This window comes from Carlito syrichta, unplaced genomic scaffold (assembly GCF_000164805.1).
Source record: "Carlito syrichta isolate Samal-C Ts95f unplaced genomic scaffold, Tarsius_syrichta-2.0.1 Scaffold271075, whole genome shotgun sequence".
Classification (NCBI taxonomy): Eukaryota; Metazoa; Chordata; class Mammalia; order Primates; family Tarsiidae; genus Carlito; species Carlito syrichta.
In genome coordinates this window covers 3,377-14,600 of record NW_007215171.1, presented here as the reverse complement: position 1 = coordinate 14,600, position 11,224 = coordinate 3,377, and the positions used below count along the sequence as shown (strand labels likewise).

The window sequence follows — 11,224 nt, the reverse complement described above, 5'->3', positions numbered from 1 at the left end:
TATAGATAATTCCACAAGGCAAGTCTTTGCTTTTTATTTAAAAAAAATATATAGTCTTTCACCAGATAGTGCCAGGATATAATAATGGCATGTGATTCCACTGCCTAGGCCACTCAACTTCTATTGTGCTACTGCCTTACCAGTTCTTTGTGTGAAGTGTGTTCTTGCATCATTACGATCACCTAAATATATTTCTTGAAACCCAGAAACATCCTCTTATGACTAAAGTTTACCACTTCCATCCCTGGCTGTGTTGCAGTATCTCCATTCTAGAAGTCACAGTGTTAGTGATGGTAAAACAGGATGGCAATGATCACCTGTATCATCCTTAACAAAAGCAAAGATAAACTTTATGGGGGTTGGTATTTTGCAAGAAAATAAAATCACTGCTCACTCATTAGGCTGCGCTAATGAACTTGACTGAAGAGAAATTTCACAAAGATACTCCTAACATAATCAAAATGAATTCAATTTCCTGAAAGTAAATCATTATTACTGAACTTACTGCCTAATTAGGTTTTTTTTCTGTAACAATAAAACTCTTTATTTAAAACCCTTAAACGGCTAAATCTAAACAAAAATGGAAAAGTTGTGATTCTGTAGGGTGCTGTCTTGGCAAAAATACATTTTGCTGTAATCTCTTTGTTACAATTGACAATTTGCTGCTTTCTACAATGTAAATGCCATAGTTTCATGTATACAACATGGTATTTTTAAATCGGTTTCTCTAGCCATATGTCTATCATTTGAGTATGTGCATTTTCATATAATAACTCACTATTCCCGTTTGGCAATTTGGTACCTTTAAATGTGCCACTATGTAAAACATCACAATTCATTCAAATTATATAAAGAAAAATACATCCCTCCTAAAACTCTAGGAATAAAAAGAAAACTGCTTGAAGACAACTTAATTTTTCCCAAAATTCAATTCTATCAATATAATGTGTTTCAGAACAATTAGAATTCAATTTCTGAAACCTTGCATTATTTTCAGGTTTGTAAATGAGCAAATTATATCTGTGACCTTGTTGAAAAAAAACTATAATCGTCACTAGAAATGAAAAACAAAATGGCAGAGACATAAATTGTCAAATGGACATTGCAAGCAGACTCATCTATAAAATCACTACAGTTATTCATCTCTTTTACATTCCTCAAGAATAAACTTACAGGAGAAGATTTTAATGTCTAACTTGTCACATGAGGTATTGAGTTTGTTTTAATAACAAAATAATTATTATCTTCATAGGCTTTGATGATACCCATCCTTCCCCATTACACGTTTGATATTGCCAAATTACCAGCATATACTTGGGGATATTTTTTCTTCTCTCTATTATGTTTCCACAACCCTAACTCATAATTTACTATTTCCTTGACCTGAGATAGATAGAAGAAATAAAATGAAATCAGGTTGTGTCATAGACAGTTAACATGCATTATGAAATTGAAACATACTATATTCATCGCGTATATATTCTATAAGAACTTTTTATAAGACACTTTATTACTAAAACCATAATCTGCAACCATTCTCTGTCCTTGATTTTATGAAATATTTACTTCTTAAATACACAGTCCAAAATTATAGCTTCTGAATCACACAATTTAGGCAAAATATATCTTTTCAGTCAGAAAACTAGCCAAATGCCATTAATCTCTTATGACTATACAGAAAACAAAAGTAATAATGTAAAATCAGATTCAAATAATTCCTAGAAGCATAAATTTTTGCAAATTTTTAGACATTTCTACTTCAATTTTTGCTTTTCTCTTTTAAGGTACTACGTCCCTAAATGTTTGAGAGATTTGTCTAAAGCAATATGGAATCAGACTAGACTTCCAATGTCCTATCATCCAGTCAAGTTATGACTAGGCCCTCCTATAGAGTGTATCAGTTAGAACTTCAGGTCTTGATTTTGGCCTCAGTTTTACGAACCTGTCAGAGCTGCTTACATCCAGTGAAAGATACCACATCTTGTTAGTATTAACATTAGGTTTGGTATTACACAAAACTATAGCCATATGTGTGACTATAGGAGTCAGATGTGTCAGAATTATGTCTAGAATCAATACCATAGGGATGTATAAATTAAAGATTCATAAAACTTATCACTGCCTAGGGGCAGCATGTTAGGATCCACGAACATGTTAGGACTCACTCATTTTGAAACCTGGAGGATAAGGTACCATGCTCCTCTTCTCTTATCCCAAAGAAATATGTGTGTAAGCAGAAAAGGTGAGGGATGAATGAACAAGAGTACTTAATTTAGATATATTAGATAATTTTGCACTAGATAATCTTTTATTACACTGGGTAATTTCATGATAATTATAACTAAATTGGAAAGGCGACCCCATTGGTTTCCAGTGCAATGAATGTGGCACAGTTTTAGACTTCTGTAGCATTGAAGCCTATTAATCCAGGCTCGTCTACTTTTGGGATATCATTCCGTATACTTTATACAACCAATTTGGTTTCCATACTTAACAAAACAAGTGCATTTTTGAAATATGTGTTAAGATGTGTATCTTCACTTACCTTTTCCGCTGATTGAGCGGTGCCAAAAAAAATGGGAATGAAGGCAAGCCATACTATACATGTCGTGTACATAGTAAATCCAATGGGCTTGGCTTCATTAAAATTCTCTGGTACACCCCGAGTCTTGATGGCATAAACAGTACATGTGACCATGAGAAGAATGCTATATCCCAAGGAGCATATGATTTGGAGATCTGTAATGTCACATTTGAGAACTCCTCTGGCCTGCTCAGGGTTCATTGTTTTATGTTCGTCATAGTCTATGATGATGTTGGGTGGGTCAACACCAAACCAAATGAAAACACCTAGAAGCTGAACTGATATTAAACTAGAAGTAATTGCCAGTTGTGATGTTGGACTTATAAGTCTGGGAGCTGTCACTGATTTCTTGCCCTGTTCAAATATGCGATAAATCCGATTTGTCTTTGTCAAGAGGGCTGCGTAACTGATGCACATACCCAAGCCCAAGAAGACACGCCGAAACGAACACACTGCCACATCAGGTTTGGCAATCATCAGGAAAGTGATGATGTAGCAAAGAAAGATGCCTGTCAAAAGAACGTAGCTGAGTTCCCGCCCGGATGCCCGGACAATAGGCGTGTCATTGTAGCGGATGAAGGTAGCCATGACGAAGATGGTGGCAATGATCCCCAACATTGCCAGGAAGACAGGGATCACAGCCCAGGGGGAGTGCCACTCCAGTTTGATGATGGGGATATCCTGGCAGCCGGTTCGATTTTCATTGGGCCGCTGGTCATAGGGACAATGCTGACATGTCATCTCATCAAATTGATACTGGTAACCATCGCAAGGCTCACAGGTCCAGCAGCAAGGTGTCCCCTTCTGTGTCTTCTTTCTTTGCCCCGGCTTACATGGTAGTGTGCACACTGAAGGGGGGATCTTCCGGACTCCTTTACCCCACTGCATGTCTTCTATCTGCAGCATAAGAAATTAAGAAAAAAAACAAAAGGTGACACAGGCAGATTATTTCAGAGAAAATAAAAGGAACAACTACAATCAATAATCATGGCAGCTAACATTTGAGGCTTGAGGATGTTAAATAGCTTACCCTCAGCTTGAAAGAGTTACAACCTTGATTCAACCCCACACCATATGATTTCAGCATCCTCACTCTTCACTGTTACAGAGTATGTTACAGATATGCCTAATCATAAGAAGCCCCTGAGACAATAATGGAAAATGCAAATTCTCTGTTCCCATCCCTGACCTTCCAAATATGAGTATCCTGAAAAATAACCATGGAGTCTGTATTTATGACAAGTACCCAGAAGATTTTTGTGAGTAGATAAATTGAGAAACACTGACACACACTGCACTGCTTCCCCTGGATAATAATCGCAAATGTCCAAAATCAAGAAATGTAGCAAAAGTAACTTTAGTAATATAAAAATTACACTTATCTTTCTTGTTAGGTACTTCTATAAAATGTATTTAAAATTTATTGTGGATGATATTGCAGCATTGACCACCTTCCCTAAAATTCAGTAGGTATTATTGCCATTTTTGTTGAGAATGTTTGAAGCAAAGTAAATCTATTTTATTACTTATCACAGAGGAAAAGTGAGATTCTTGTAGAATAACTTAATTGTACAAGTCTATATCCCAAGAGTTCAGGATGCTTTTGATAATAAGTTAATATGGTCTGGAAACCTTCAAGACTGGCCATCTACCCATTTGAAGATGAAATTTAGACTAAACCACTATGTTGTAGAGGAGTATGCAAATGTATTTGCTTAATTGCAAAACTGGTTTTCTGCAGAGCAAATAATAACCAACGCTGTTCTGAGAAACAGTAGCATTAGAAACAATGGAGAGTCTTACTAGTGGACTGAAGTCTCATTACAGTAGGCATCTCTCCTCTTTGCCAGCTCAGCATCTGCTTTTCCTCTTTTCTGGTATCAATTCCTCAGATTTCTTTTCTATGTTCTTTCTGCAGAGCTGAACTTACACTGAAGATCTTGGGTGCATACATGATCCAGTGCTGACCAATTCGTATACAGTGGTGGTTCTTGTGTATAAGAACGCACCAGAATCACTTGACAGACTTGTTACCTCCCAGTTTGCTGGATCCTACTCCCAGACTTTTCTGATTCATTGAATCTGGTATGGAACTGAAAATATGAATTTCTAACAAGATCCCAGGTGATGATGTTGGGAATTATTCAGGTGCCACCATTGTCAGGCACTGATACATTCCAACCTCCTAGGCGCAGAGATTGGGCCAGGAATGGCATAATTACGTCCCAGGGCATGGAATCTAATTTTATCTCTTTTGCTGAGATAACAGAGGATAAAAATCTTTATTGTCATTGGACTTGGAGTTTATAGGATATAAGGTTGCTAAGCTTCATGGCTACAAGAAAGAAAATGTTTATAAGAGGAAGAAGCCAACAGAGAGGAAAGCAGAGTAGAGAGACATAAATCACTGGTGAGCATATTTGATTTCTAGATATAGCCATGCCTGAAGCAGGCAGGAATTCCCCTAAACAATACTATTAGTAAACCGTAATTCACTTAGGCTATAGTCCTTCTAATTTCATTTCTATTACTTGCAACCAAGAGTCCTGAGCAAAGTGTGCACAAAGTAGTTTCAGTATCCACAAGTTACAAAAGATGTATTAAGTCAGCAAATCATTTTGCAGAATAAATTTTAATTAACAAATATGACTAAATCTCTGTACCTAGTTAATTAAATTTGTAATAAAATGGAACCAAAAATAGATTCAAAAGATTGTAAAAAGTCTGATACGTTTTTCTGATGCATAATTTTAAGAGATAAGTGGGAAAGAAAGCAATAATTTATTGCTATTTGGAATTTTAGTGTTGTGTTAATATAGTAAATGCAGCGCATAACAGGGAGTGATGTTTCTGTTAATACTTGAGTATGAACTACATTCAGAATCTGAGTCAAATGTAGCTAACTGTGAGACAAAAAAATGGCTCAGGAGTTAAACTTCATAAAATACCATAACCTTTTAAGGGATGAATTTAAATTTTAGTTTGGGCATGGTAGGTCTTGCCTGTAATCCCAGCATTTTGAGAGGCCAAGTCAGGAGGATTACTTGAACCCAGGAGTTTGAGACCAGCCTAAGGCAACATAGCAAGACCTTATCACTACAAAAAATCAAAAACATTAGCCAGGTGTAGTAGAGCAGACCTGTACTCCCAGCTACTCAGGAACTTAAGACAGAAGGACTTCCTGAGTCCAGGTGGCCGATGCTGTGGTGAGTTGTGATGGTGCCACTGCACTCCAGCCTGGGCAACAGAGTAAGACTTGACTCAAAAAATAAAATTTAAAACAAAATAAAACAAAAGAACTTTAACCAGAGACCCCAGGATCTTCATCTGACTATAATGTGAACTCATTTGCCTGAGCACAAAACCCAAGTCAGCACCAATAAATCTCACTAAATTTCTTTCTTCACATCATTTTGAGGCAGTAAGTCATTGAAAGCCATCTCAAAGTTGTAAAATTAAGAAAATAACTTGTAATAAGAGGAAAAGATATGCATTAACTTTATGAATGTCAAATTTCAATAAGTTGAAATTTGCTACCATTAATACAAGTGTTTTCAAATGTTAAGTTCAAAGGTCCTACTCATGGTTACTAGAAATGATTAACAGCAACAACAACAAAAAGATAAATAAATATCATTAGCTAAACTTAAGATTGCTTGATTCTAATACTAGTGCCACATGATTAAATTTAATCTATGGAATGTAGGGGTCATACAAATATAAAAACAAATTGTCATTATACGTAATATTTTACAGCCAATTTCAAATGTTGCCAACTTGCAAATGTTTTTCTCCTTGGAACAAAAAGCTTTTTTCCTCAACTTATCCAAATATATATAAGAGCTGTAACCACAAACATTACATTGACTGATTACTTAATTTGTTTTCAATTTTCGTTTAAAGTAAATCTCAACTCAATTTAATTTGCTCCAGAAGACCACAAGTCTGATTTGCTTGCTTTATCAACAAAAATCATTATTGAAAATATAATCTGTGTCCCATAAAGATAACAACTAACCTTTAAAAGCTCCAGTAAAGTGAGAATTTTGTTAAAGCAATGCATATGAATTGTGTATATCTATGCCTATCCATGCAGATACAGGGCTTTGTTTCATAAAAAGAAACAATCAGCTGCAAATGCCCATGGGCATTTGTTTAAAGAAGGATAATCATTTAGGGCTATGAAAAAACAAGTATAATATCAATTTACTCTGCCAGAATGCTGGTAGGAATGCAAATTTCAAGTTTCTCCTGAATTCTATGACAAACTTGTGTTTCAGTTAGCTGGAAAGCCAAATTTAAGAAGCAGAAAGAACAGAAATAATGCTGAAGTGTTTATCATTGTCTTCGTTAGAAGTTACAAGTATAAGTTCCCTGATAGGATGCATTTTCCTTTTGGACACCCAAAGTGTATGATTTTTTTATACTTGGTCTGCTCAGTAGCTGGCTGGTGGGGAAGGACTGTTGAGATCCTAGCTTTTGGAAAGAGAACAGAACTATACATCTAGTACCAACAGTCAATACCATCCCTGGCACATATGGATTGATGGATACGTGGTTTAGGAAAGGCAAATTATATAGCTTTGGCCAAAATAATACAAGAATAAGCCTGATGTGGAGTCCTAAGAAAGTGTTTTCTATTCTTAAAAAAGAGGGACAAAAAAAGGGATCTGCTATTGTTTACCTAAAAAATTAAAATTTAAACAAAAACAAAGACAAAACAAAGCCTCCTAGGACAAATGGGAATAGCAAAAAGTTGTAACCTGGAATATGCATCCTATGAAAGTCATAAGCACACCTGAGGAAAACTGGAATCAAAAGAAGTTTTTAAAGACAAAGAAAAGATGCTTACATAAACCGCTTTGAAATAAAGTTCACTGGTCTCAGGAACTCACTGCAGGATGTGGCATTCATTCATTGGGGGAGACAGCCATTGGTGGGCACTGTCCTGATCTGAGGTTCTTATCTGAAATACTGCAGGCCAGAGGAAATGTCTGTGATAAGCCTTTTGTATTGTTTGCAAGGTATGAGCAAGATGTGAAGGTATTTCAGATATGCAAGTGTGAGAGCTTTTTTTATGGCCCTCCTCAATTCTGTTTTGGATACTGGATCAGAATGCATTCTAGTTTATGGAAACCCCTCTAAGTTCAAAAGGCCACCGACTGCCACAGATGGGTATGGAGGACAAACAGTTAGGGTACAGAAAATGAGGTTAACACTAGGAACTGGTAGACTGCCCCCTAGGGAGAGTATAATGTATTATAAAAGTTGTGCCTGCATACTAGTGCTGGAGAGTTCCAATTATGGAGTTCCAAAGCATTCCCTGTTGCAGTGGCCACCGCCTCGAAGAGTAGTGGCTACTAAGCAGTGCAGGTTCCCAGAGGGCCATAAAAAGATAGGGGGAGCATTCATAGAATTAGTCAAGGTGAACATAATAAGGCCAGCCTATAGTCTATTAAACTGTCTAGTATAACCGGTTAGAAAACCAGATGGTACATGGAGAAGAACAGAGGATAAAAGGGAACTCAATGATTAAGTCATCCCTCCCCTGCATGTAGCAGTGCCTAATATCACTAATATAATAGTCAAGCTAAGGACTGAACTGGGTACCTACCATACCGTATTGGATTTAGCTAATGCGAATTTTAGTATTGATATTCACCCTGACAGCCAAGATCAATCTGACTTTACTTAGGACAGATTCCAGTGGACCTTCACCATGTTATTTACGAACTACTTACACAGCCTGACCAGCTGCCACCTGAAGTCTTGGAGAAGTGGATACCCCCCACTTCAGTGAGAATGTTACATTATATTGATGATAGCATGCTAACCTCTGATTCTCTTTTAGTCTTAGAAAAAGCAACCCCATAGCTCATCACAGGATGAGCTACAGGAAAGGGGTTAAGTGATAAAACAAACCAAGATCCTAGGGCATGAACTGTTTGGCAAGTACTTGGGTGTTATTTGGTCAGGTAAGACTAAAATGATGCCATCTATCTGCTGTGGTAGATAAAATCCAGAACTATCCTAAGCCTACCACTATGAAGAGTTCTTGGGACTATTGGGTTACTGGAGAGTGTTTATCTCCCATATAACACAAACCATTCAACCATTATACCTGCTTATTAAAAGGGAAGCGTTACAGGATTCAACTTCAGAGTACCAGACTGCTTTTGGTTCTGCAAAAGCAGCATTAGAAGGAGTGCAAGCATTGGGCATTCTAAATCCAACACTATCCTATGACTGAATGTGAATATCTCCCCATAAGGCTATGCTTAAGGGACTTTGGCAATGACAGGGAAAAGTTCACTTCCCGATGAGGTTCTGGTCACACACCTAGAAAAATATAGACAGCTTTGTTCCAACCAGCCACCATCAGTTCCCTCCTGTAACTAGTAATAAACCCATGTCTTTGTCAACCTATCCTCCAGGTTATTTCTTCCAAATAAGTAAACACTATGCAAGCACCCTGTCTGATTTGGGACTCCTGCAATACAGATACTAAATCAAGAAGGAAAGGGACATTTAGAATCATAGTGATCAGAAACAATTGTATTTGTCTCCTGAGAAAGCTCAGAAAAATGGATGGTAAAGTACTGGATTCAGAAAACCAGTTTTGATTCCATTGCTTCTGACTCAGATAGAAACAGTGAAAAACATCCTCCATCTAAGGTCCTCTAATACACAGTCTGAAAAACAACTGTAGTCTGAATCTAGTAGAGAAAGAGAGCTACTCCACAGGGAATGTTCAGACTTTATAATCACTGGAATTTTAAAATAAAACCAAATTAGTTGCTGTCTCACTGCCAAACACAAAAATCAAACAGAGATAGAATTTTTATAAACCACTTGGTACATCCATTTTTATCTAGAAGAGATCTATTCCTTTTCCCACACAGACAATTTCCAAGAGAAAATTTTGTCACTCCAGGAATATTTTTCCTGATGAAGTTTAATTTGCATATTTCCAAAACTTACACTGTAGACCAAGTTGGCTGGTGTTTTTAATTGCATAATTATCTATAATATTCTTTTTACTTATTAGAACCTTAATAGAATATGTAATTTTAGAAATAGTTTTTGTATTAAAATAACCATTTGTTCATTAAGATATATTTGTCCTGTCTAATTTATGAATAAAAGCCTTGTAGAAGAAATGCACAGAAAATATTGAGTTTTCAATACTAGGAAAGAGGCAGGTTTTCAGTTTTGATGATGAGGGTTGAAGTGAAGGGTCTAGCAAGAGTTTGACAAGGAATTCTGCCACACCTCAAGGTCTTTTTAAACTTGGCCCCTATTTTTTAAACATTAAGTAGTATGTAGACTATGAGCAGAATTTAGGGACTCATTATAATAAAAGCACTCATTAACTCAAATTCTACTTATTCAAAATTTCTAATTATAGCAATCATCTTTTTTGTGTACTCCAGGAAAAAAAATGTTGTACACAGTCTTATTAGGAGTGTATTTTAACTGCAGTGGACTCTGGGCACTCATGTAGGAATTCAGAACTTCATCTCTGCCAAGCCTCCTGGGGTCCCAATAGGCAGAAAAGACTTCCCTAAGGTTTCTGAGCCCCGACTTTGAATTAAGTCAGAGGTTTTAAATTGCTTGCATATTTGAATCGCTTGGGGATCTTCTAAAAATTCCAAAACCTGGACCACACCCCAAACCAATTAAATCACAATCTCTGAGGAGTAAGAAATAGACACTGGTGTGTTTCAAGGTTTTCCAGGTGATTTCAGTATGCAGGCAATTATGGGAACCACCGAACTGAGTTCTCCAAAGAGCTGGGATGCAGAAGAAAATATCTGTGCTGTTTAGTGGACTTAGTGACTACAAATGTACTTCTCTGGTCTTCTATTCTTGACCTTCTAATGCACTATTGAGACAGAACAAGGACTCCTCTCCAGGGCCTGCTGAGCTTTCTGCTTGGGAAGTGAAAAAAAAGGACTTATTTTCTTCAAGGGAAATTTCAGGTACCTAGCTAGCTCTGTAATCCCAAACCGCAATTAGGAAAATAAATGAATAACTTGTTAAGCAGGAAGATAACAATAGCCACCTAAGTAAGTCAGAGTCACAAGATGTTTGGTTCCTTATAAAAACTAAAGGTAACATGTTGACTTATGTCTCTGTATTGTTTTCAGAAACCAAGACCCCTGCCAGATGGAAAATTGTGAGCGTTGCAACACAGACCTCAGACAAACTGGAATCAGAAAACAAGTGAGGAAGTTCTCCAGCCCTCAACTCATTTTGAAAATCCCCCACCTCTGTCTTCAAAAACTCTTGCTTGGCTGGGTGCAGTGACTCACGCCTGTATTCCTAGCACTTTGGGAGGCTGAAGCCAGAGGATTGCTTGAGCCCAGGAGCTCGAGACCAGCCTGGGAAATATGCCGAAACCTCATTTTTATAAAAAATAAAAATTAGTTGGGCATGGTGGCAGGTGCCTGTAGTGCTAGCTACTTGGGATGCCAGAGCCCAGGAGATTGAGGCTGCGGTGAGCTGTGATTGTTGTGCCTGCACTCCAGCCTGGGTGACAGAGTAAGACCCTGAAAAAAACAAACAAACAAACAACAACAAAAACCTCTTGCTTATAAGCCATTGGGGAGTTCAGATATTAAGTAAGCATCAGCCACT

General features: G+C 37.1%; 1 protein-coding gene across 1 annotated transcript; it reads right to left on the bottom strand.

Moving 5' to 3' along the window:
- Positions 1–2,545: 2,545 nt before the first annotated feature.
- On the bottom strand, positions 2,546–3,481 carry LOC103254143 (metabotropic glutamate receptor 7; the record flags this gene model as incomplete). Its single annotated transcript, XM_021709661.1, has 1 exon — positions 2,546–3,481. A coding segment is annotated over one exon (936 nt), but the record flags the coding sequence as incomplete, so codon positions are not given.
- Between the last annotated feature and the right edge of the window lie 7,743 nt (positions 3,482–11,224).